Source organism: Balaenoptera physalus (assembly GCF_965194825.1).
Source record: "Balaenoptera physalus genome assembly, chromosome: 13".
Lineage (NCBI taxonomy): Eukaryota > Metazoa > Chordata > Mammalia > Artiodactyla > Balaenopteridae > Balaenoptera > Balaenoptera physalus.
This window is the reverse complement of record NC_138892.1, coordinates 49,137,050-49,164,588: the sequence shown is the minus strand read 5'-3', so window position 1 is coordinate 49,164,588 and position 27,539 is coordinate 49,137,050. Positions and strand designations below refer to the sequence as shown.

General features: G+C 35.9%; 1 protein-coding gene and 1 pseudogene across 4 annotated transcripts in view; one reads left to right on the top strand and one right to left on the bottom strand.

Moving 5' to 3' along the window:
- The window catches only part of RAP1B (RAP1B, member of RAS oncogene family), a 47,524-nt gene extending 25,508 nt beyond the window's left edge, over positions 1 to 22,016 (top strand). For 2 of the 3 annotated variants that reach the window (XM_082422920.1, XM_082422919.1), the window contains exons 2-8: positions 11,819 to 11,900; positions 12,983 to 13,051; positions 14,530 to 14,586; positions 15,519 to 15,659; positions 17,494 to 17,637; positions 18,329 to 18,445; positions 20,694 to 22,016. In XM_082422920.1, the coding sequence (XP_082279046.1) occupies positions 11,844 to 11,900; positions 12,983 to 13,051; positions 14,530 to 14,586; positions 15,519 to 15,659; positions 17,494 to 17,637; positions 18,329 to 18,415 (555 nt within the window). In that variant the 5' untranslated portion in view covers positions 11,819 to 11,843 and the 3' untranslated portion in view covers positions 18,416 to 18,445; positions 20,694 to 22,016. Of the gene's footprint in view, positions 1 to 11,818; positions 11,901 to 12,982; positions 13,052 to 14,529; positions 14,587 to 15,518; positions 15,660 to 17,493; positions 17,638 to 18,328; positions 18,446 to 20,413; positions 20,559 to 20,693 lie in introns of all 3 variants that reach the window. The other variant, XR_014252883.1, reaches the window with a different exon arrangement.
- LOC309642009 (small ribosomal subunit protein uS8 pseudogene) lies at positions 244 to 11,802 on the bottom strand (annotated as a pseudogene). The gene has a single exon. The product of its transcript is annotated as a small ribosomal subunit protein uS8 pseudogene (transcript).
- Positions 22,017 to 27,539: the final 5,523 nt, after the last annotated feature.

Sequence of the window (27,539 nt, the reverse complement as noted above, 5' to 3'; positions counted from 1 at the left end):
CAGCCACAAATTAGTTGGAACATTACCCCACCAAAAATATTGATTTAAAAATACTGAACAGAACAAAGCATAATGGTAGAGTGTTTTGTTAAAAATAGGATTTAATATCAATTTGTTGAAATGACTGGGTACTGAGCTATATAATCTCTCCATTCCCACACTATCTCCCTTAACTTGTTTTATACGTTTTTCTCCATAGTGCTTGTCAAATTAACATATTTTATATTGATTTTATTTGTTTCCCCCCCCCGGGGCAGTAAATTATTGGGGCAGTGTCTTTTATTCACTGCTTTATTCCCTTTGCCTGGAACAGAGCCTAACATACAGAAGGCACTCACATATGAATGTTGAATATTGAATGGTATAATACAGTAATCTTGATTAGAAGGTGTCATGTCTTAGATTTTCTTTTTTAATCCTCAGGTTCTAGCACAATTCTGGGTTCAGAGTAGGTCTTCAGTAAATGTCAACATGAAGTAAATAGCCAAGAGGTTTTTTTAGTACATCTGTTTATCATTTTGTAATGCTTTTTAAAATTCCCCCGATGATATTTAGATTTACTCTTATAGTTTTTAATTGGGGACAGTAATATCTGAACTTGGGTGTGCCCTAGGTCTTGTTAATGAAAAATATGCAATATAGAATGGTAGATAATTGAATCAGTTGTTTGCTTTTTGATATGTACTTTTATATAGTGAATACATTTAGACTAAAACTTCACTGAATTTTTATTTTCTTTGACTCATAAATGTCTTCAGAATTTTCTGCTCAGAATCTTTATAGCGTCCATTATTGTTTTGTATTTTTGTAAAAATGCCAGTCATTTCTGATTGATGAAATATTATCTTAGATAAACTTACTGAACTTTATGTAGAATATGATTGTGTCGTCTTTTCTCAACTTTCATTTCAAGCAATTACAAAGCAGCCACTGAAACTTGACTTGAGAAGGAACCCTAGGGGTTTTATTTTCTTGTCATTACATGTCTTTGCTATGATTTTCTCTGAGACTAGAATTAAACACTTGCTTAAACTGATAAAAAGAACCAATGAAAGCAAAGATAAGTCTCTAATGTATCACTTACTTCGATTCATCCAGGAGTTGGTTGTAGTCATACAGATTTTAGGGGATCTATATAAGTAACTAAAATAAGGAATCTTTAAATGCAAATGACATATAATACCAAAAATTACCCCCCAAATTTTTTTATTCAAAGATAAGTAGCAGAAATATTCACACATTTGAAAAATTAGTGTAGAAAATGCTTCCAGTTGTAACCATAGTGGAATTTTCCGTGTTTTGATAGTTCTTTACAAATTTAATTGATTTTCTTCATCTGGAATGTTAGATGGTTGGAGAAGCTGTGTGAATCATGCTTCATATTTATAACTGGATAAATGTCTACTTGTATATATGCACTTTCTCGCTGATGAAGAAGTATAAATGAGAAATGGCACTATTGATAAATTCATTTTGCACGTATTCTATGTTCTTGCCTGTTTAGCCACCCCCAAAAAAATGGGGATTTGAGATTCCCTCATTAACTAATGAGTTAATATAATTGGTGAGTTCATAGATTAAAGCTTGATTCAGATAATTCTGGAATTTCAGATTAACATATAAACAGGTTATTGTTAATTTATAATTCATTACAGATAACTTCCAAACTGCATTCAGATTTTTTGGATAAATGCCATTACGTACAAGAAATGCCATAAAAGGGAGCATATATAAACCAACAAAATCAAATCCCATCGCCTACAATGGAAATGAAACTAGAATGTTTTACAGTTGACCAATAGCACCATAATTCTTGGCAAAATGTTTAGCCGAGATATCCGCCATTGCTGACATCTTCATCTAACACTTTTTGATGGTGTTGCCCTTAACTTGAAGGTTGTTAAAGTCTCTTTCAGTGTCAGTTTTTCTGTTGATTATAAAATAGTTTTAATTGTTCTTCCCATCTCTTTAAATGGCAGTCCACTGCAATAATACATAATAGTCAAAACTCTGTTAATTTTTTTTACTGAAGTGTAACTCACCATGTTATATTAGTTTCAAGTGATTCAACGTTTATATACATTATGAAAGTTAGGAGATGATCACCATGATGTCTGGTTACCATCTGTCAGTAATTTCTAATATACTTCTAATAATTTCTAAGATACTTTGTATCTTTTTGTGTGTCTTAATCCTTATTTCCTACTTATGTACAAGAAGACACAACAGATCAGCAGGCTTCTCAGAATACAATCCAAGTACTTAGAACTTAAATCCTTTGCTACCCTATTTATCTTTTCTTTCTAGATTTTTTAGCATGATAATTAATAAAAAAGACAAATAACTGCTTCGACATAAGAGAGGAAAATGTTTAAAATGTCAATATTTACGTTGTATAGAGTATTTCTTTTTCTATAAAGCACTTAAAATAATAAGTTTAATTTTGTAATGTTTAATAGTCAACTCTTAGCCCTTTTTGAGAAGAGGCATACTAGTTATTAAGGTTTAAAAATAGAATTGAAAGAATTTTAATTGGTTCTTCTTTTAAGCTTGTCTGTTTTCTTTAAACATACGTCACAATCAGCATGTTATTTATCTGAAAAATACTTTTTTTGCCAACGTGAGTATTTTATAATTATAATTCATTGTGAGTTGATTGACAGGCTAAACTTGGCACTTTTGATTTTCTAATGGCCACTTTGTTTTCGTGGTTTTATTGAGATAAAATTGACGTACAAGCGCTGTATAAGCTTAACGTGTACAGCATAATGAATTGACTTAGTTACATCATGAAATGATACCACAATAAGTTAGTGAACATCTATCATCTCATATAGATACAAAATTAAAGAAATAGAAAATAATATTTTCCTTGTAATGAGAACTCCTAAGATTTATTACTCTATTAGCAACTTTTGTATAACATAAGCAGTGTTCTATTTATCATGTACATTACATCCCTAGTATGCACTTATAACTGGAAGTTTATACCTTTTGACTGCCTTCATCCAATCCCCCCCTTTTTTTAAATACCAATAGTTACCAATATTTTTAAGTTACAATTAAAATGGAGTAATTACAAGACAACTCCACAATTCCTCTTTCACCTTTCAGTTTTAATTTTCATTTGTGTATTTTAAAATTTTACTGTTTATTGGTAATAAAACTGTCAGAAAAAACATAAGCAAAAGAAGAAAGACAATCCACCACCATATATTTACATAAATAAAGTTCAAGAGAATTAAAATTCATTTTACATTACAAGCTCAAGATTTTCTCACTACTCCTGAAGTAGTAATACTGAAATTCTTCCCAGGTCGTCAGAATTACAGTCTGCATAACTTGAAGTACAATAAAGTATATTGACTCATGTAATTAATATTAAGGGTCAGGGAAAACACCAATAGTAAAGGATTTTTGCATAGTAATGTTTTTTAAAGACTTACAGGAGAGTAATTTCCCAGTCTTTCTCCCTAAACTACATTTTAAAATGATTCAAAATACTGATATATAATTAGCTTTTTGTATTGACACGGGAGTTTGCTATAAGGTACATTCAAGTTTCATAGATGTTAAAATGTATTCTAAAAGTGCCTCTTAGATGATACTTAAATAGTAAGTATAGCTAAAGAATTATAATATAGTTCAGTTGATTTTAACATGTTCCAAACTGGTTGTAGTGACAGGAGGACTAAATTAAGGATAGAAACCCACATATGATTGGAAAATAGTTTTAGGCTATGCGTTGTATCTCTTTGCCTAACTAGAGGAAACTTTCTAAATTAGACAAAAGCTGGATAGCAGCCCTCCTCCTGCATTCTTAATGTTATTAAGCTAGTAGGTAAAAGGGGAGAGCAGTGATTCTCAACTGAGGGAACATCAGTTCTACACTGTACTGAGCAGTAGCCCAGACCATTGCTGTTATAATTATTTTAAAAGCTATCTTTTATTGATTATTACTATGTGTACGTGGTCTTGAGAGAAATCACTATATTTCATTCTCGAATTAGTTGAGCAAATACTATATGTCAGTTACTGTTTGAGGTTCGGGGATATTATAAAACAGACAAAAATTGTTGTTTTTGTGGAGTGTATGCTCTTGTGTATCCATCTCACAACTTTACCATGTAGGCATTACTGTCTCCATTTTCCCTGTAAGGAAAGTGAAGCTCTGAAAGGTTTCATGACTTGCCCAAGGTTATACAGAACGAGGATTTAAAACTTAGGTGCTGTGAACCACTATGCTATGCTGTCAGAATTGTCCCTCTTTTGGAGTTCAGTGAAAGAGAACAATTGTTCTCAATGTCTCAAACAGCAGTTATCACAAATCCCTTTGAAATTCTGATATAACTCTACCCATCTTAAAATTGTGCATGAAATTTTAAAAACAGAAGTAATGGTCATTGCCAGCCAATCAGAGTTGGCATTCATAATGAAATCCACTTTCTATCCCAGGCTTAGAATATGTAAACAGTTTTTCAAAGCTGGTGTAGTAGAAGGCACAGATTTGAAAAACAGGTATTAGTTCAAATCTTGGCTTTCATACTGCTAGACTTTTTTTTTTTTTTTTAAGGAAAATAATATCCGTAGTATTGGTATTTATTAGGATTTAAATAAAAATATTTTGGTTGTTTGTCCATATAAGGAAATATTGGCCAAAAAATTAATGAAAGAGAATGACTGTTCATTTGTGGTTCTTACTTATCAGTGTTCCTTGTTAGAAAGCTGCTTATTGGTAAGTTAGATGTGTTTTGTCACTATGTTTTTAAATTTGAAAGTCTATTGATGACTTTCGTATTTCCTACTTCAAAATTTGAAATGTTTTCAATTTCCTGTGATCTTAGAGATCTGCAGTAAAAATTCTTGGTTGAGTTACTAAAATTAAAACAAATTGATAAGCGTTATTTATAATATCCACAAGCTGGAAACAAACCAGATGTCCATGAGCGGGTGAATGGATAAAGAAAATGTTATCTATATCCATACAGTGGATCTGCTTTTTATCAATAATAAGAGATAGAAGGAACAAATTACTGATAGAAGCAATAATATGGATGAACCTGACTCATTCTAGCAACAAGTAATACTCATTTATGGATAAATGAAGCAACTGGGAAGTAGGACCCCAGGCATTGCATTAAGAAATGGAGTTCCTCATAGGCAGAACACTCTATGACATACATCACAGCAAGATTCTTTTTGACCCAGCTCCCAGAGAAATGGAAATAAGAACACAAATAAACAAATGGGACCTAATGAAACTTAAAAGCTTTTGCACAGCAAAGGAAACCATAAACAAGACCAAAAGACAACCATCAAAATGGGAGAAAATATTTGCAAATGAAGCAACTGACAAAGGATTAATCTCCAAGATTTACAAGCAGCTCATGCAGCTCAATAACAAAAAGACGAACAACCAATCCAAAAATGGGCAGAAGACCTAAATAGACATTTCTCCAAAGAAGATATACAGATTGCCAACAGACACATGAAAGAATACTCAACATCATTAATCATTAGAGAAATGCAAATCAAAACTACAATGAGATATCATCTCACACCGGTCAGAATGGCCATCATCAAAAAATCTAGAAACAATAAATGCTGGAGAGGGTGTGGAGGAAAGGGGACACTCTTGCACTGTTGGTGGGAATGTAAATTGATACAGCCACTATGGAGAACAGTATGGAGGTTCCTTAAAAAACTACAAATAGAACTACCATACGACCCAGCAATCCCACTACTGGGCATATACCCTGAGAAAACCATAGTTCAAAAAGAGTCATGTACCAAAATGTTCATTGCAGCTCTATTTACAATAGCCAGGACATGGAAGCAACCTAAATGTCCATCGACAGATGAATGGATAAAGAAGATGTGGCACATATATACAATGGAATATTACTCAGCCATAAAAAGAAATGAAATGGAGGTATTTGTAATGAGGTGGATGGAGTTAGAGTGTGTCATACAGAGTGAAGTAAGTCAGAAAGAGAAAAACAAATACAGTATGCTAACACATATATACGGAATCTAAGGAAAAAAAAAAAAAAAGGCCATGAAGAACCTAGTGGCAAGACGGGAATAAAGACACAGACCTACTAGAGAATGGACTTGAGGATATGGGGAGGGGGTGGGGTGAGATGTGACAGGGTGAGAGAGTGTCATGGACATATATACACTACCAAATGTAAAATAGATAGCTAGTGGGAAGCAGCCGCATAGCACAGGGAGATCAGCTCAGTGCTTTGTGACCACCTAGAGGGGTGGGATGGGGAGGGTGGGAGGGAGGGAGATGCAAGAGGGAAGAGATATGGGAACATATTGTATATGTATAACTGATTAACATTGTTATAAAGCAGAAGCTAACACACCATTGTAAGGCAATTATACTTCAATAAAGATGTTTTTAAAAAAAAAGAAAAGAAATGCAGTTCCCATAAATGTTTACTTTTTATAGTCAGTATGCACAAGTTTCCTCACCCATAGGCCCCCATTTCTTAGAAAACAAAGACCTTTTGGTTTAATTTTTCTTTCTAGCTTGTTTACTTTGTGAGGATCTCTGAAAATGCTCAACTATTGCAGATTTTCTAATTTTCCATTTTCAGTTTCCTGTTCAGGTCTGAGCCCATTTACAGAAAGAAGGGACATGTCTCCCTTTAAAATTTCCTGAAGTCAATTTTTATTTTGTTTCCTATCAAGTAGTGTTCATTTTGTTTACAATATTAAATCTTGACCAATCTACCCCTGAAATAGTGTTATTTCCTAAATAGGTTCTTGTTCTCTCAAGGCCAATTTTTTTTTAACAGGCTGGGCTGTTTGAATCTGGTCTTTACTGTCCTGCTGCTTTTAACCTTTTTCCTCTATGATGAAATTAAGTAAATTACTAAGTAAGTTGGGATTCTGCAACAAATTTCTGTCAGTCTACCTGAGATTTAGAAAAATCTTTAAACATAACTCCCAACTAAATTCTAGACCAGTCTTTAAATTCAGTTTCTATAGCTCTGACTTCTACTCCAGCAATTTAGAGAGGCTGTTGTATAGTATAATTTTTCCTTTGCTGAGAAACCCCCAAGAAAGGTAGTTCATTTCAGAGGTATGGGTAAGGAGCAGATGGAATAGAAGGGTATTGTGCATAGTATAAAGAGACAATGACTCGGGGAGGGTAGGTTTCCAAAGGTTTGAGCAGGGGAGTAAAGAGAGACAATCTTAGTCATTTTATTTTGAGGCTTCAGAATACCAATTAGAGAAGTTGATTATTGAATGTTATTTTTGTCTCATAATTTTTCTATATTTATAATTCCTCTTAAAGTATTAATTTTGACATTGTAAAAGTTGGCCGTAAGTCCTGTTGTTATGTTGCAGTTGTCAAAGTCACCGTTTTTGTAATTTACCAATGTAAGTGCAAGAGTCAAGATTATATTGGAAGTTTATAAAAGACACAGAAGTTTTCCCTAGAAAAGGTATGGCCTTGGCAAGTAAGAGATCACTAGAGTGAAGAAAACGGTGTTGGGGTAATTAAGTGGGAAGAGGCACATTGGGAAACTGGGTAATGGAAGTGTTTTAAATCTTTTTCTAATATAAATTTTCAAATATTTATTTATTTATTTATTTATTTATTTATTTATTTATTTATTTATTTTGCTGTGTCGGGTCTTAGTTGCGGCACACGGGATCCTTCGTTACAGCGTGCAGGCTTCTCTCTAGTTGTGGCGCGCGGTCTCAGTAGTTGCGGCGCACAGGCTCAGTTGCCCCATGGCATGTGGGATCTTAGTTCCCCGACCAGGGATGGAACCTGCATCCCCTGCATTGGAAGGCAGATTCTTAACCGGTGGACCACCAGGGAAGTCCCTGGAAGTGTTTTAAATCTGAATGAGGGCTGTGTTTGTGGTTGTGAGGGTATTGGCATATGCCAAAACTCATTTAACTGTATGCTTAAGATCTGCTTCTTTTACTGGATGTAAATTATTCCTAAATAAAAATGACTTAAGAGTGCTTTAAATTTTTTTTTCCATTGGGGCTTTTTTTTTTTTTTTTTCCGGCTGTGTCAGGTCTTAGTTGAGGCACGTGGGATCTTCGTTGCCGTGCGCAGGCTTCTCTCTAGTTGTGGCGCATGGGCTCCAGAGGGTGGGCTCCAGAGGATGCGGGCTTAGTTGCACTGGGGCATGTGGGATCTTAGTACCCCAACCAGGGATCGAATCTGCATCCCCTGCATTGGAAGGCGGATTCTTAACCACTGGACCACCAGGGAAGTCCCCATTGAGGCATTTTATTTGCATGTTTGTATTACAGCCCTAGAAAAAGAATCCCAGGATTTTCTCTCCTGTGTTTTATCTTGCTTCTTCATGGTCCGTGATGCCATCTGAAGTTGTCAGCTCAGTGAAACCAAACTGATAGGACAGGAGCAGGGTTTTCTGCCATTTTTCTAGGTCTTTGAGTTGCACATCAAATCTAGGGACTGATCACTTCACACTTGTTTGACCTGCCTGTGAGGTTCACGGTAGTTTTCCCAGCCCTGTGATCATTGATTTCAAATTCGCTAATGTAACCATGCTTCATTATCACAGAAACTGGATGATGACTTGGGAGCACAGCCTAATAAGAACCTGGCACTTGCCTCTCCTTTCAGCATTCTTGATGCTCTTGAGAGCATCAGCTAGGACTTTCATGTGCACCATTATATCAGCACAGAAAGATGGCAGAAAGTTTAAAATTTTTTTTAACAAATGTGTCCTTACAAACAGATTCTCAGGTTCCCTGATTAGGCAGAAGTTAGGAAGGTGCCACATAATAAACCCCTTGGTTATTGACCTTGTAATGCTGTCATGAAAGTTTAAGTGACCCGAGGTGAAGTTTGGCCCATCACTCAACTTTGCCTGAATTGGTCACTGTTTTTACTCATCTTTAACCTTTAGTGCTTGGGGCCAGTTTGAATTGCATTGGAGGCTATCAGGCTTATGCGTCCATCCATTCCACACGGAGCACTCCCTTATTCAGTGAATGGAAACAAGACAGTACAGGACAAAACAAAACATGTGAGACAAAATTTTGAGCAAGTAGATGAACAAAAGCAAAGCAAGTAGCTGAAGAATTGTAAACTAATGGCAAAAATATTTATCAAATAATACACTCCAAGCCAAAGCCAAAAGGCCTAATTGCCTTATACAAAAACCTACTTGGTACAAATCCCAGGGTAACAGAGTTAGCAGTGTGAGCTCAAGACACTGATTGGAGCACCCGTCACTGTTGAGACTGACTCATCGGATAGGAAAATCAAAGAACAAACAAGTTGGACACAGGCAGCCCAGTCAGTACACTTGTTTGTCTAAGAGCGTCATTTGGAATGATGCCAGATGAGGGTCTTAGGTTGACTGTCAAAGAATGAGAGACACCATTCAATATCTAAACAAAAACACAAAGCTGAAATCATTGAATACTTAAGGAAAAGCTATCCTGGTCTGATACTGCCTCCCCTGAGCAGAGCAGGCCGCTAGTCTTACAGGGTTTTTAGGGAACTTCAGAGTCCAAAGATTCACAGACTTTCAAAGGCAGGAGTGAGTTAATGTCAACAGTAAGAGCAGTGTCACTCAAGTGAGGCATTTGCTGATTGGTTGGCATTTTGCTGCGTGTTCACTGAAGTGAGTCTTTTTCTCTTTTTTTTTTTTTAAGTTAATGATAAACAGTGACAAAGAAGGCATCAAAAAGTGACACAGCCCAGCTACCTAAAGGATAAAAGATGCAGGGAGATGAGTCTAATTTTATTTGTGTTAAAGTTAGTTGGTTTGCTCTTTGGGATGTTTAGGAAATTCTTGTCCCCAAAGTTACCATATTCCCTCTAGATGGGTTCAGAAACAGAAATTTATTTGAAGGCGTCTTTCATGAGAATCCTAAGTTTATTTTTAAATTTTTCTCAAATATTAGTGTAGGTCCATGTGGTTGGCTAATGTGTGCATGGAACTGAATAGAATTATCACCTAAGTAATCCTATTTTTAAAGGATTTTTTACATTAAAAGAAATAAACCTGACTTGAGTTACATGTTTACAAAGGAAGATTTATTTGTCCCAAATTAAATGCACACTACCATGTGGAATATTCTTAAAGCTGGAAGTTGATTCAACTTTTATTTCATATCCTTTTTCCTAAAATCATACCTGGTAAGAACCATGCAGTTCACAAAAGTTATGGAGACAGTGTTCCGGAACTGGAGAAAAGTCTATGGAAATAATGGGTTCAGTAAGTTTCAAAATAAAATGTAGGGACTAGTAAGTGGGAATGTCAGCAGCCGACTTCTTTGGTGGTTTTTATATTTGGTTCCCTGCCCCCCCTCACCCCCCGCCCATTAAGGAATGAAGAAAGCACAGGAAATAATCCATGTATTTAAAGGTGGAAGTGAAGGAGAAATTTTTGAAAAGAAGTCCTTGGTATTAGACATGGCGTCCTGAGGAGAAATAAAGAGATGGCATATAGAGATAGGTAAAACAAATGCTGTCTTCTAAGAGTATGGACTGGAAGGAAAGAACATATAAAGAGATTTAACACAAAGAAATATTACGCCAAAGTGAGTCCATTCTTAACTGACTGACTTTCAGAAATAAGGGGCTATCAATAATAGGCTGGTTTGCAGAAGCATATTCACTGAAGCAAATGGTTATTGGTTGGTTAACTGTGTTTAAACCAGTCCTGGTATTGTGTTACTATGACTAAAGAACTGTCATTTCTTGATTAAGAAGGTTTAAAACCTGTTCTGGTGGCTACTTTTGCACCATGGCCACTGGCCAATTATTTTTCTCTAAGAATGTGGGAGCTTTGTATTCTCATGTTATTCCCCGCCCTGAAACTTTCGGGATCTTCTTTCTTTCTCCTTAGTGTACTGAAATTTTCTAATGATGAGCCTTGGTATGGATTGTTTCTTTTTGGTTTTGTTTTGATTTCCACCATTTCAGCATACTGAACACTCAGTAGACTTTTTCAGTCTGGGCTTTCATGTTCTTGAGATCTGCTTCTGATTCCTGACCATTTCAGTTTCTTTGTACCACCCCATCCATCCCCCAACCCCACACCCCACACACACTTCAGGAATAGATATTTGGTCTGCTTTCTCTGCTAACTCACTTACCATTTATGTATCTCAGAGGCCAGCTAGTTTTTTCTATAAATGCCACATAGTAAATATTTTAGGCTTTGTGAACCAGATGGCCTCTGTTGTAATGACTTAGCTCTGCCATTACAAGATAGCAGCCATGGACAATACACAAATGAATGGGTGTGGCTGTATTTCAATAAAACTTTATGTACAAAAACAGGTAGTGAGTTGGATTTGTTTGCAGACCCCTCCCCTATCATGTTCATCTTTACCAGAATGTTAGCTCAGTTGAGGGCAGGAATTTTTTTGTTGTTCATTGGGTATATCCTTGTACTTAGTAGGCACTTAACTACTTGTGACTCAGGGTTGCAGATGGTTCAGAAAAGGGGGATAGCATGTCTATCACTGCCATCTTATAGCTAACAGAATGCCCCTTAATGCTGTTTTTCAGCCTTCCTCCATTTTTTTCTTGATGGAGTAAATATTTTATTGTAATTGAATTTAGGATAGGGCTAAAAGTCACATCTATAATTCTGCAGTATCTTTCTTCCTCTGATGTTTTATAAAGGGCACTACCAGTAGCATCCTTTAGTAAGTCTGTTTATGAAATTGCTCCATATTAATATGGTATAGTAGTCATTTTAAGTACATGCTTGAATGTCTTGTTTATATAAGAAGGAAATGAATACAAAGATAGTACTTAAGAATTCTTTTTTTTTTTTTCTTTTATAAGGTACTAGATTTTACAAGTTTGCACCATGCGTGAGTATAAGCTAGTTGTTCTTGGCTCCGGAGGAGTTGGAAAATCTGCTCTGGTAAGACATTCTCACTGTACCCAAGCTATTTACTCCAAGACATGTTCTTTTTCTGTTGAGTTTTAGGTTTTGCTTATTTGTCTTTATTTATTTGTTAAGGTGAAATCTCATAATGATTTTAGAAGTAATATAATATTTTTCTTGTAATTTAGTCAGCTTTTAGTTGTATCTGGGTAGATCATATTCTCTCTGGAACATGGGTCCCAGACCAGAATACAGTTTGGACTAAGCACAGAAGGGAAAGAACATATAAAGAGATTTAGCACAAAGAAATATTATGCCAAAGTGAGTCCATTCTTAACTGACTGACTTTCAGCGCATATAAATGGGTGTCTGCATTTCAGAGCCAGACAGGAATAAATTTTGGTCCATCTCATTGTGAGTTGGCTTACAATACAAATTTTATGTTACAAAAATTAAATACACCTTATTTTAAAAACTTTTTCAAAGATTACCTTTGACTGTCCCATCATGTTTTCTGTATCAAGAAATAGTAAAGCAAGAAAGAAGACACAACTTGACAGTGGTGGGTGGGGAAGGGGAGAGACTTAGGGGAAATAACTTGGTGAACAGTTCAGAGTTTAGCAAAGCCCCACAGTAAGATAGATTGACCATTACTTCGCCACTTAAAATAAACACCTAGCACAGAATTTGACATGCTTGGATCAAACTGAGAAGTGTGTACAATGGGGCATGAACTGCTTTTTCATTTGTAGATATATCCAAAGTGATGGGGAGGTGTTGTGAGTGTGCACATAGGTGTGTACACAAGATAATTAGCCACTTTCTAACTAAAAGTCAAATATAAGCCCTTAGGACTGAAACAGGAGCCATTTAACAATTTTTCAATATATGATCTCTAAATTTAGACTTACCCAATAAGGAGCTTGGTGATTATTAATTTTTTTAAAAAAAAGCTTTCTAAGGTAATTTTCCCACCAAATGCATATGTTCAAATGTAGTTGTGGTTATGTTTTTTTAATCAATGGTATAACTACCTATATGAAATCAATACTTTAAAATGTGCAGATTTGAATGTGTTCTTTTTGGGGGGAGTATAATGGTATGTTAATTTTTTTCAGACTGTACAATTTGTTCAAGGAATTTTTGTTGAAAAATATGATCCTACGATAGAAGATTCTTATAGAAAGGTATGTTACTTTAGAAGGCCTTTTGCTTTTGACTTTACTATAAATATAAATTCTTGTTTTTAGCTTAATAATTATTAAATGTTGTTTACAGAGTAGGGTGAAGAAGCAGAGTTAATTTATAAAATTAGTGGGGGACTTCCCTGGTGGCGCAGTGGTTAAGAATCTGCCTGCCAATGTGGGGGACACGGGTTCGAGCCCTGGCCCGGGAAGATCCCACATGCTGCGGAGCAGCTAAGCCCCTGTGCCATAACTGCTGAGCAACCCCTGCTCGCCACAAATAGAGAAAGCCCGCACACAGCAACGAAGACCCAATGCAGCCAAAAATAAATAAATAAAAATAAATTTTAAAAATTAGTGGGGAAAGATCACACCTGATTATTTCCTGGCATTGTGTGTTTACCAGCTTATGAGAATCTTAAACAGTCACTCTCGTTCTCTGTCTTATCTCTCTCTCTCAAAGAATTTTAAGTTTATACTGACCCCAAAATTGTAATTTGACACACTAACTTTAGAGCTGGGCCATGCATTTCAAATGGTAGCTCCATGTTTCTCTCCCCTTCCTGCCCCCCAAAGACTGAATACTCTCAGGCTCCCTTCTTTAAAGATGTAAGTACAAAAGTCTCCCTAACCTTCCTACTTACAACTCCTTGAGAAAGTTCCACTGCTCATAATAGTAGAAAGGTTTATTTCTGTCAATATGTTCACTTACACAGCATGTGACAATAAAACTAAATGTGCAGAGATTTTTTATTTAGCAGGGAGAGAGTTATCCCCCACCTTGACATAGCGGCCAGCCTGGCCCCTGCTGCTGTGCAGACATTGTGTTTCCGTTCCTCCCTCTGTGTCCACAGTCTACCAAAGCAAACTGGAAACCCCTTTCTGCACCCCAGCAGTGAGGCAATATTACTCTTCTTTCCACGTATATAACTTTGTTCCCTAGGAAATGTTAGGTAAAAAGGGTAGCAGGGATATATAATTTATTTGATAGCTCTCCTCTGCTTCCTTGCTCCCAGAAATTTTGTTGTTCCAATATGGTGAAGGGGATGTGGTTATCTAGAGAAATGAAGGTATATCTAAAGTATGGAAGAATTGAGATAGACAGTTACTTCTGATATTATTGGAACTATTACTGGTTTAAAAAAAATTTTTTTTGAGCTATTTTGAAATCATTTCCTCTCCAGATTTAAGTGCTGAGTGATTCCTACTGAGGTTGGATCTTGTGTATCTTGTATCAATAGATACCCTTGTGTTAAATTGAGAACACATGGTTTTTGCACCTAATGCAGTTTGGGGGTCAGTAGAACTATTTTCTAGCTATTTTTTTCTCCTGTTTTGTTAAAGTAAGTATTGCTTGAAATTAGTTGTAAAGTTGCTATAATCTGTGTCTCTGTTTTAAATATCATATTAGCTGTTGGGTATATTAAAGTAGTCTTGTATACATTTAAAAAAATGAATATCTATTTTAATTTTTCCCCAAGCAAGTTGAAGTAGATGCACAACAGTGTATGCTTGAAATCTTGGATACTGCAGGAACGGTATGTAAAACAGAGTACCAAAGTATATGCACAGCTTGTGCAGTATTGACCTTTAGATGGTAGTATTCTGTAGACAAACATTAGTTAAGCTTATTTAAAAGTACTGCTTACGTTAAATCTTAAAGCTGTTTTCCTTATCCTCTTGAATTCTCCTTTTCTTGTGTGTGTGCTTTGCCATTGCAGTGGGTCATTTACTGAAGAAATAAGTAGAAACTCTGTATGAAAGTTTTCATAGTCCCACTAGTACTTTTAAAACAAGTTAAACTATATTACCATTTATTAAATAATGTGGAAAATAATATTAGAGTATACATTTATTCCTCGGTGGCTGTGTGAAGTATCTTGTATGTTATCTTTCCTCCTTCAGTATATTTACAGACCAACTAGATTTGTTGGTATCTGAAGGTGAAGGGAAAATTTATTCTGGATATGTGGTATTCATTCAACTAATGTTTGAGTACCTGATATGTGCCATGGAATGTATTCTTACACTCAAAGGCTCACAGTCTAGTGAAGGAGGAAAAGTGTGGGAAAATGGCAAGATACAGGTAACGTGCTGGTGGACTCCATAGAACTAGAGCATTGTGAGCTAGCTGTGGGTAACTTGGTGATTTGATTTGGGTGCCTTACATATTATGATATATTAAAAAGCTGCCTTTAAGTAGCATTTGGAGACAGGACATTTCTGTTCCACTTGAGTATATTTACTGCACATAAATCTGCTCTGGTGTATTATTTTTAAGTAAAACACTTATTTCTTGAAATACTGATTTTTTCAAATAGCCACAGACTGTAATTTTAAGAGATGTTACATAACACTACTACATTCTTCTTTGAGCTCTAATTATAGACTTTGAAAATTGTCAAGTTATCTGTCAAAACATTTTTTTTTAACATTATTGTTCTTTAATGATTCTTTCTTTCTACTGTAGGAACAATTTACAGCAATGAGGGATTTGTACATGAAAAACGGACAAGGCTTTGCCTTAGTTTATTCCATCACAGCACAGTCCACATTTAATGATTTACAAGATCTGAGAGAACAGATTCTTCGAGTTAAAGACACTGATGATGTAAGCTGGCTTCGTAATAAATAAATATATTTTGTTTCAAACCCTTATTACAGTGATATCCAGCTTAAAAGTTTGAATTTAAATCCAGTTTAAAGTTAATGTATTTTGGGGGCTTTGTTTGTTTTTCAAAAGCTTTTTCCTTGAAGGGGAAAAACATATCTTTAACACTATATGTAACGTAAAAAGTGAGAAATACCCTCTTCTCCCCTGTGTAAAATAAATTTTATACCCTTCCTGTTTTTAAATCATGCATTTCGTGGAGAAGAAGGAGAGGGTTGGTGGCAAATATTACTAATAGAGCATATGATGTTCTGGCCACATTTCTGGCAGATTTAAGAGCCTTTTTAACAAGAATCAAAACAACATATGAACAGATCTCAAGCAACTATGACAGAAGGAGCATAATGATAATAATAATTTTTAAAGAAAGCCAACAAATGTATTCGATTCTAATGTAAATTTACATGCCCCTTCAGAGTACACCATAATGGAGTGTAATCCCTTTAGGAAACTTCAAATGGATTATTTTAATTCCTCCTCACACTATATATAAATTCATCTTGCATCGAATTGATCTTGCATCAGAATCACCTGTAAAGCTGGTTAAAACAGATTGCCAGGCCCCACTCTCAGAGTTTCTGATCCAGTAGGTCTGGGATAGGGCTTGAGAATTTGCATTTCTAACAGATTTCCAAATGGTGTTGATGCTGCTGGTCTGGGCACTTCACTTTTAAGAACCACCGTACTATGTATAGTTTAATTATAGCAAATATTTCGAGAGCTTGAGGGCACCTATGGGAAATGCTGCCATTTCCTGGACTTTTAAAGCAGGAGAACTTTGGGGGACCCTGACATACTTACAGCAACCTCGGTAAAGCTGTTTACCAGTGTCTCTGGTAACTACTATGGTTTTCTATCAGTTGCATTATTGTATATTAATAAATACAATACTATATATCTGTTCCTTAAAAAGCCAAAATTCTTGATTTTCTAGTTTGGATTTTTTCCAAAACTTCTTTAGAAAGACAATCTCTAAATGATTAATAGAAGTTTTGCAGCATAAGTATTATTTTTCCCTGTAGTGTCCTTCTCAAATTACAAACATCACATGTATCCAAACACGTGATAAATATGGTCTAGATTTTTAGTAAATTAAGATGATTATACTTTTTGGCTTTTTAATATAGACTGTATGAGAAGCTAAAAATTCTGCTTTGAGGGCTTTCCAGATTTCTCCTTTTTGTGTTATGAAATTGGGAATGAGTATTTGATAAATACATGTTAGGAAACCAGAAAATTTTAAGTTGATTTATGTCCCTTGGAGAAACATTTTAAAATTGTGGAATATATTGGCTTTTCTTGGTATACCCTTTTGCACTTCCTTTTAAAAAGGTTTTGTGTTTTGCTTACTATAATTAGTTAAAAGTCCACTGTGAGGGACTTCCCTGGAGGTCCATCGGTTAAGACTCTGAGCTTCCACTGCAGGGGGCCCGGGTTCAATCCCTGGTTGGGGAACTAAGATCCTGCATGCCATGCAATGTGGCCGAAATAAAATAAAAGTCCATTGTGTTATAGTTTTAAGGGGTTTTCACCCTCTTTTATAAAAACAGAAATAGAAACAGCTTGTTTTCTAAAAAAATTTCATGTGAAAAGTTCTTAAATTAACATTGTCAAGACTTTCATATTTAACTGTAAATTTTATTACACATTATTAACTTAGCATTTTTCTGTGGCATAATATAAAAAGTAATCCTTAGGAGAAACATTTTAATTTGAATTTTGATTTGAATTTATATTGCGTATTTGTTTACTTATTTGTTTTTACCCTTTTTAGGTTCCAATGATTCTGGTTGGTAATAAGTGTGACTTGGAAGATGAAAGAGTTGTAGGAAAGGAACAAGGTCAAAATTTAGCAAGACAATGGAACAACTGTGCATTCTTAGAATCCTCTGCAAAATCAAAAATAAATGTTAATGAGGTATGGTGAAATAGAACTCTTGATTTGGAATTTAGCATTCAAAATTAATGGAAAATAATGAGTCTGTATTAACACAACCCCAGGTTAATTTGTACTCAGGGTGCTTTGTTGATCATATAGGCAAAAGTCTTGTGTTAAGTACATGCATGTTAGTAAGCAATAATGCTCTTTGAGCCTCTTTATTAAATACTGGTACAGTGGAATTTACCATAAAATGCAGGAAGACTGGACAGAAAATGATAGAGGTGGGGAAGACAGATTAAGTCTTCAGGTATATGAAGGATGTTATGTAAAAGGCAAAGACAAATTCAAAAAGGCATGAACGGTTGTTGCCTTGAAGGGACTTAAAATAATGTTGTAGAGTAAGGATACATAGAGTTGAAGAAGACTACAGAATTGTTCTCTTTGGATGGTGGTGAATGTTCTGTCTGAACTAAGATCCCTGCAGCTCCTTCAACTCAGTATTTATTTTAAGGAGAATGATTTTTAGCCCTCCCAAAAAATAAACAGAAAAGAACTTGGCGATTATAAGAATACCTGGCTTTACTCTCATTCCTTAACTGAACAGAATATTTGCTTTCTGGGGAAAAGTTCATGGAAAGTTCAATTTTTTCATTTTACTCTTCCACTTTTAGTTTTTTGGGAGCTTTTTTTCCCTGTAAATTTTTTTAAAAATTTAATATGTTTGCAGATCTTTTATGACCTAGTGCGGCAAATTAACAGAAAAACTCCAGTGCCTGGGAAGGCCCGCAAAAAGTCGTCATGTCAGCTGCTTTAATATACTAAATGCATTGTAGCTCTGAGCCAGGTATGTTAATTTATCTTTTCCTCTGTTTTCTTTGTTTGTTTGTTTCCTCTAATTTTTAACCTCAACTTTATTAAGGGTTAAGAAAGCAAATACAGAATTTTCTTTTCTAAAAAAGAAATGGTTACTTCCTTTTTAAGATATGAGTTAATATGATATCCTAGTAATTAAAATAATTATTTCATTTATATATCATCATCAGAAGTAAGGTATTCCACATAAGTGATAATTCTAGATGAGTTTATCTAGTATATACTCATGCCTCAGTGGGTCAGTGGTTTGTGTTGACAATACAGTGGTGATGAAAACCAGTCTTCTCTGCTTGCTTCTTTGTTGCCTTAAGCTAACTAAGGTCTAGTTGGAGAATTAGACAAACAATTGCAAAATATGATAAATGCTATTGCAGAATAAGTCCAGCATGGTACTGATAATAAAAAAACCCTGATATATTATGTGCCAGGCACTCTTAAGTACTGTCTATATATGTTAATTGCACTCTCACAACAATCCTGTGAGGCAGAATTATTATAATTCCCATATTACAGATGAGTGAACTGAGGCACAGAAAGATTGTTACTTGTTCAAGCCCTGCAGTTAGTGAATAGCAGAGTCAGAATTGAATCTAGTGATCTGAGGACATTGCTCAGAATTTGAACTCTGGTCTGGCTCCCAAGTCCATAATTGGTCAGTATTATGGGTGCTATTGGAGCATTTAACTGGGGCACCAGACCAGTCAGATGTGAACTGTGGCTTCAGGGAAAGTCTGTCAGAATGAGATACATCTAAGTCGAAATCTGATGGATAAGTAGAAATTGTGTAGGGCATGAAGAGTTCCCAGGAAGAGAGAACCACAAATACAACCCTCAGATGAGACAGCAAAGGAAAACTGAGCATACAACACTGTAACATAGTTTTTGAAAACAGTCATATTGAATGAGTTAATACTTGTAAAGCAGTTAGTTCAGTGCCTGGCACATGGTAAACCCTTACCTATTAGCTGCTGTTTGCCAGGTGTTGTTAAACCATATCTTACTGTACTCTTATCCTTGGGAACTTTGAATGTTTGTAGCTCTGCTTCTTCCTGTGTTAAATGGCCCTATACTACCATAGAACTCTGATTCTGTATCTCTGTAGAGTTTTTGTCCCTACTCTCCATTTAAGGCTTTCTGTTTAGAGATACAACCTCTCATTTTTTATATCCTTTCATTTCCAACCACGTGCCCATTCTTAGCAGCACACATGTGCCTGAGCTCACACACTCCCAACTGTCCTTTCCAATTTGCTACATTCAACCTGCTAAGATTTAGAAAACTTAGAAAACTCATTCAGACTCCAAACGAGGGCTTAAAGTTCAAAGCATTTGTGGAAATTATTTCATCAGCTACATCTATATTAACAACCTTTCTGGAGCTTGCAACAAATCTGATTCCCAGAAAACCAGTTAAAAAAAAAAAAAAAAGGAAACATTTTTTTAGCTCAGGCATGTGTGCAGAAAATCATGCAAAGTTAAATAAATAAATGACAGACCCGTGAATTCTGATTTTACCTTCTTTACATCACTCAAATTTTTTTAAGTTTAATTAGGTATGATTTTAGTGTAATAACAGCCTTTTCTGATATCTGTCTTAGGCGTTGGTAGAATCTGTTTATGTAGAATTAAAAAGTATATAGCTGTCAACTGCAGAGAGCTTTCGTGAAATAAATTCTATTTTGTTCACTTCTCTGCACCAGCTTTTTAGCCACTCTTATGGGAAGAGTAGGGAAGAAAAGTCTTGATTTTCTAAAATAGAAAGCCTGGTTAGATGTGCATTCTGTATTCGTCATGTAATTCTAGGGTTGTAAACACACATCAGCCATTTTGTTAATATTGCTGTCTGTTTTATAATCCTAATTCTAGTAAAGGTGACCTAATGTAAAATTTTAATGTGGTGTTTTTGTTTTTGTTTTTCCCTTGCTTTTAATCTTTGGAAGGTAATACAGAGAAATTTGCATTAAGGTACATTCAACTTACATTTGACTGACTTTGAAGAAGGCAGCAGAATAGATGAAGTCATTCCAAAAAAAGATGAAAATGTCTACCCATGCTTTGCTATGAATCGTGGTACATGGTCATAATGTAATGACGAGGATAAGAACCTATATTATATTTATTTCTGACATTTTAGCACTGTTGTCTTAAATGTCCTTTGGATCTTTACTGTGCTGTTTACACCCCATGTTTTCAATTAATTTAATTTTCTCATTTTGACAGGTCTGAAGAACTGTTGCCCAATTCAACAGTGCCAGCATTCCAACTTTGTTAAACCTACCAACATCTTAAATGGACTTTCTGTGGTGGTACCCTTTAAGAGGCGGATGAAAGCTACTACATCAGTTTGCACATTCTAATCATTTTCCAGTATCACAAGAGAGATTTTTACTTATATAATAGTCCTAGAGTATGCAGCTGGTAAAACCAGAGGCTACAATCCAGTATTACTGCTAAGAGACATTTTTCATCCACCAATGTTGTACATGTATGAAAATGGTGTACTGTATACTTTAACACGCCCCATACTTTGTATTGGAGAGTACAATAATGTAAATCCTAAAAGCACCACTATTTTAGCATAATAAAAGAAAGTCCAAAGAGCTCCTATATAGACTACTCCAGATAACTTCGCTTCTTTGATACTTGTAGCTTATTGTAATTTTTTTTAAGAAATTCAAGGTCATTATCATTGTATTGTACAAATAAGCGCTTTGATTAACACAGCTATATAGTTTTTTTAATTTTTAAAAACCTGTGGAGACAGTGATCTTGTCTTTAAAATATGATAGTCCTTTCAGTATAATGTCTTAGATTAAAGACGTTGCCTTTAATATCTGTTGGGAAGGAAATGTCCAGACTTTTCAAATCTTTTATTATATGTTTCCTTTTTTGTTTACATAGGGAACAATGTTTATAGTTGTGTGTACAGTGGGGGTCTACAACAAGAAGTGTATATTTTCAAACAATTTTTTAATGATTTAACAATTTTTGTAAATCATTTTCAGGCTTCTGCAGCTGTAGATTCTCACTGTGAATCCCCTGCTTGCTCATGCATAAGTGTATTTGCAATACCAAATATACAGGTTTAGTATTTTTGCCTGTTAGTGATTGTTTCACATGTGTAACGTTTTGGTTGAGATGTTAAATGGTGGACGAGTACTGTGGATGTGAATGTGGGAAGTAATTTTAATCATGTGTAATTGGTCACAAGGCCTAAGTTGCAGTAACTATTGCTGTTTTATTTAACAATGCCTTGTTGCTTTGTATGCATTAACGTTTGGGTGTAAAGATTGTGTGTCTATCCAACAGGGAGCCACAGTATTTAAATTGACCAACCTAATGTTACAACTACTTTTGAGGTGGCCAAATGTAAACTAAAAGCCTTAATTAAAGTGGTGCAATTTTGTATAACTTAGCATCAGTAGTTCAATAAATTTGGATTGCCATGCAAGGGCTTGCATTATAATTACTTGCCACTTGAATGTGTTTTGTGTAATGTTTAACAGTGCTAGTAAATAAATATGGGTTTAACTTCTTTTTAAATGTAATGGGTGCATTTTGCATAGCGTGGTTTCATAATTTAACATTTGGGCAGACTCATTAATTACAGAAATGATGAGAGAAAGATGTCAGATATTGTTCTTAGTATTGTTTGAATATCCACATAACCATCTTTTGAATTTTTCCTTTGGAAAGAATTTTGTAAATCAAGCAATATTACTTATGAACGTATGCCTTCTGGGCAATGTTCAGTAGTAGCTCTTTGAGGTATAGGAGGAAGAATTGAAAGTACTTTGGCAGGTGTTAAACTTAGATTTTTTTAAAACTATAGGGCTCAGTTATACTTCTGGTCATAAAAATCTTTTAATGAAGTGGACTCAAGTACTACTTTCTTTTTATATAATGAGTGTTTGTCTTAGATGTGCTGTAATTCAGTTCTTTTTTGAAATCTGTAAATGAATCTTAACTCAAACTTTATCAAAATATTTTCCAGCCACTGAGCGTATTAGCAATTAACTAGTGATACCATCTAATTCAGGGATGTCTGCTAATCCCCTAAATACTTGGTATTTGAATGGGACATTTAAAAGCTTTCATTTTAAAAAGAAAAAAGTCTTATTCATTACATATTTCACTCACAGAGTTCCATGTATTGAAAGGTTCCATGTTATCTAAAGAAAAAAATGCTCTCTCAGAAACCCCACTTAACTAAGAGACTTGTTTTGGCAGAACTGGTTTTATTTATAGTCACTGGGAGAAAATTAAATCCGCCAGAAGTGGAATTATGGAGCACTAAAATCACTTCAATTTATTATGTCCTGTTGTTACATCCATTTGGCCCTCTTTGAGGGCACCACCCATTAATTCAGTTACCTTTATAAATGTTTGCTACCTACCAGCTATGTGCCAGGCTGCGTTCTAGGCTCTTTAAAACAGATAAATATCCAACAGATAAATTTAGTAATTTCTTGTCAGCCATTTATTGTTGGGGGCTTCCTGTACATTATAGGGTTTTTAGCAGCATCTCTGGACTCTACCCACTAGATGTCGGTAATCCCACCCCCGCCCCCAAGTTGAGACAAGCAGAATTGTCTCCACACATTGCCAAGTGTCCTCCAGTTAGATTCAGGGAAAGGGGAGAGGGGTGTTGAAGGGCAGAATTGCCCCAGTTGAGAACTGTTGATCTGGTGGGAAACAACACATTAATTACAGATGAGTGTTAGGGGTACAAAGCAGACAGTTTACTATAGTGAATAAGAATGGGCTCTGGAACCACATTTCCTGGGTTTCTAATCCCAGCTCTGCCACCTCCTAGCATGTGACCCTGGTTAGTTTCCTCAGTTGCTTTATCTGTAAAATGGGAATGATAGTAGCATGTACTTCACAGGAGTTAAAGAGAGTGGAGTACATGGCCAGTGTCATCCTCCAGGTCAATATTTTTGTTGCTTTTTACTTTGTATTTTGCTAACAGAAATGGGTCTGTGGTTTGGCAGAAAGCACCATTGTCTCCCATACAAAATAGTAACTGCAGCTTAGGAATGCAAATCATATGTAGATTGACTTTTCTGGTACTTAAATGGACAAAAATATTAAAATAAATCAGAAAACTAGTGAGTCCCCTTTTATGCCCCCAAGGATACTTGGAGAAAAGCAAATTTTTGGAGAAAAACAGTGGTATTTCATGTAATTTTTCTAAAAAGTGTAAAAACCCTGTTTTAACTTTCATGTTGATTCAGTTCTTTTTCTTAAATATATAATCTTTACCACACATGGATATTATGAGTAGGAAGTTTTAAAACCTCTGTTTATGAAAATAAGTTTGCTTTGCTTTTTTTTAAATCATCGTCTCTAGATATGGGGCAGAAAGCTTAGAATCAAAACTCATTACTGCAACATTTTTTCTTCTGGTTTATCTGTCTGTGTCTTCATTGAATTTAATCCCCACCTATTATTCTGCCGCTCTTTAAATCATGGAAATGTAGAGTTACAGTATTTTATAATTAATACTCCTACGACCTTATCTTAGACATAATGATAGTGTTTGCATTCTTTTTTTTTTTAATGTTATTTTTTTGGCTGGATTGGGTCTTTGTTGCTGCACGCGGGCTTTCTCTAGTTGCGGTGAGCGGGGGCTACTCTTCATTGCGGTGCGTGGGCTTCTCATCGCGGTGGCTTCTCTTGTGGAGCACGGACTCTAGGTGCGCGGGCTTCAGTAGTTGCGGCACTCAGGCTCAGTAGTTGTGGTGCGCGGGCTCTAGAGTGCAGGCTCAGTAGTTGTGATGCATGGGCTTAGTTTTAGTTGCTCTGCAGCATGTGGGATCCTCCTGGACCAGGGATCAAACCCTTGTCCCCTGCATTGGCAGGCGGATTCTTATCCACTGCACCACCACCATGGAAGTCCCCGTGTTTGCAGTCTTTATCTCTCAAACTAGCAGTGAGCCTTAACAAACTGTGACTTGTAAGACTCAAAAATTTTTTTAATCTGTTCGATAATTTGTTACAGTGCATCAGTACATCTGGTATTTTATGAATGTATGAGAGAAGTGAAATAGAAAATAGAACTAAACTTCTGTTCCCTTAACTGACCATTGAAAGAACGTATGAGTTCTTTTTATGATATTGATGATACTTGTCAGAATTCTAAACCTATTAATGGAGCAACTAAGTTTGTAGGCTTGACATTAATTTATCTTTGAAAGGTAGGAATAAAATACTTATTGTTGACTAGGTCAGTTTTCTAAATGCTGCAGAAGTAATCCATATGTTGCACATACTTTGAACTTGTTCCCTTAAAACACCCTTTGTGTGGCCTATAGATTACTGACCTTAAAAATTAAAGACTTTTTGCAAAATTAGGGATATCCACCTGATTTTTGTATCTCAAGAATCAACAAACACATTCGGTATTGCATATTTACCATGGTTCAAGCACTGTTCACTATGCTAGCATGGATGCAGCAGGGATGTTCTGCTCATGTGGAGCTTACGTTCTATTGGTGGGAGGGGGGAGTCAACAAATGAGCAAAACTCAATTGGTAAAACAGTCAAACTGCCTCAGAACTTTCTATTTGGGACAACTTGATTTTAGAAAAGCATGGTATCGTTTTTAATATGTATAAAGATGTTATCATTTGTAGGCAGTTAATTTATTCTGATTTCTTTGAAAGGGTGTGGAGAGAATTTTTACTGTTTTGTTATATTACAAACCTAGTTTAACCTGATTTTCCTCATACAGTGACTTAAATGAAATAATTATCCATATTCAGCATTTGGGTCAAAATGCAGGTTTTTTCCTGAAGACTAAACAAGGCAGATCATACAAGATTTTAACGTGAATAGAGTATTCACTTACATCAAAAGGGTACAGCAGTTTTTTAAATAGGCAGACATCAAAGCCTTCAGTGTTTTTGTCATCTACCATTATTACCCATTGAACTTTCTATTTATAGTGTGGTAGTTTATGCCCCCTGGGAGCACTAAGTTCAGAACAGGAAACTCTGTTTCTGTCAGACTGTTGAATGTGAAATGTGCTGTGCTTGGAGGAGAGGGGAGTAGCAAAAAGTAAATGAGAGAATAAACCCAGTTCCTGCTGGCAAGGTGCTTAATGTATCAGTGGTGGGGAAGGCCAGTCAGAAAGTATCAAATAAGCAAAAATCTAGTACCTCATATCTAACCACAGAGAGTTCATGCTCCATTATCCACACTAATCCAAGTGACTAGGAGTAAAAATTGTATTTTGCTTGTATGGACTATTTGATTTATATTTCTATTCGTTTTACTCAGGTCAGTGTTAATTGGATTCTCTGAGCAAATCAACCAGTGATGGAAAACTACATGGCTGGCAGAAAAAAATGAGTCTTTCCATACTGGAAATGGAGCAAGGTCAGATGGGTACAACATAGAGTGGGAGTAATATGACTAATCAACAGATTTTGACAGTTGTGTGAAAGATAGCTCAGGAGGTATAATGGTCGAGCTGGAGGTAACCCAGCCAGTTTGTAGGCTGCTTGGGTTTGTAAGCATGAAGTGATAGCGTTGGAGCTGTGGTGAGAAGGGGAGCCCACAAAGTTTTAAAAAGGAATAACTGGAGAATTGTTTAATGGCTTAGATGTGGGAGCTGAAGGAAAGAGTGAAATACTGGGTTATATGAGCCAAACCAGAGGGATTGAAACCAATGATGATAAAATACAGAAGCCAACAAGGAATCGTGGTTTTTAGTGCATGAGCGGAACAACTTTTTGGTATGATGAAGTTTATTTTAAGTGAAATGTTTTAAAGGGTATCTTCTGAGGAGAGGTGGATTTTAACAGTTAGACTTTGAAGTCATTAACATACAGGAGGCAACCGAAACCATGAGTGTGAATGAAATTATTTTCATAAGGATTAAGTATAGAGAAAGAAATATAAGAAAGCCTGGCCTCAGTGGGATGGGGAGGAGAAAGGTTGGAGTACAAAGGATTGCTGTTACAAAGATAAGGGCGTAGAAGGCAGCAAATAGCCTTCTATAGTCAGAGAATACAGCATTCTTTTTTTTTTAATTAATTAATTAATTTTATTATTTATTTTTGGCTGTGTTGAGTCTTCGTTTCTGTGCGAGGGCTTTCTCTAGTTGCGGCAAGCAGGGGCCACTCTTCATCGTGGTGCGCGGGCCTCTCACTGTCGCGGCCTCTCTTGTTGCGGAGCACAGTCTCCAGACGCGCAGGCTCAGTAATTGTGGCTCACGGGCCCAGTTGCCACGCGGCATGTGGGATCTTCCCAGACCAGGGCTCGAACCTGTATGCCCTGCATTGGCAGGCAGATTCTCAACCACTGCGCCACCAGGGAAGCCCCCGAATACAGCATTCTTAATGGGAAGACAGTGTCCCCCCTCTACTTGGTTTACACTGGTAAGGCCAGCAGTAATTCATTCTCTCGTTGCATCATAATTTATATCTGTCTCTTCATATACTTCTTGGTGGGGAATTAGCTACTAATCTAAGGAGATGATAGGATAGTTTTGGAAGTACCATCCTCTGATTAGTACCAGGTCTGTGGATGTCTGTTCAGCAACTACAGGCACACCTCAGAGATATGGCAGGTTTAGTTCCAGACCACCGCAATAAAGTGAATATTGCAATAATGCAAGTCACAAATTTTTTAGTTTCCCAATGCATATAAAAGTTATACTATACTGTAGTCTATTAAGCGTGCAGTAGCATTATGTCTTAAAAAAACTACAAACCTTAGTTTAAGAGTATTTTATTGCTTAAAAAAAATGCTAATCATCATCTGAGCCTTTGGCAAGGTGTAATCTTTTTGCTGGTGGAGGGTCTTGCCTCAGTGGTGATGGCTGCTGACTGATCAGGTGGTGGTTGCTGAAGGGTGGGGTGGCTGTGGACATTTCTTAACAGAAGACAGCAATGACGTTTGCCACATGGATCAACTCTTCCCTTCATGAACGATTTCTCTGTGGCATCTATGCTGTTTGATAGCATTTTACCCACAGTAGAACTTCTTTGAAACTTCAAGTCAATTTTCTCAAACCCTGCCGCTGTATTATCAGCTAAGTTTATGTAATATTTAAAA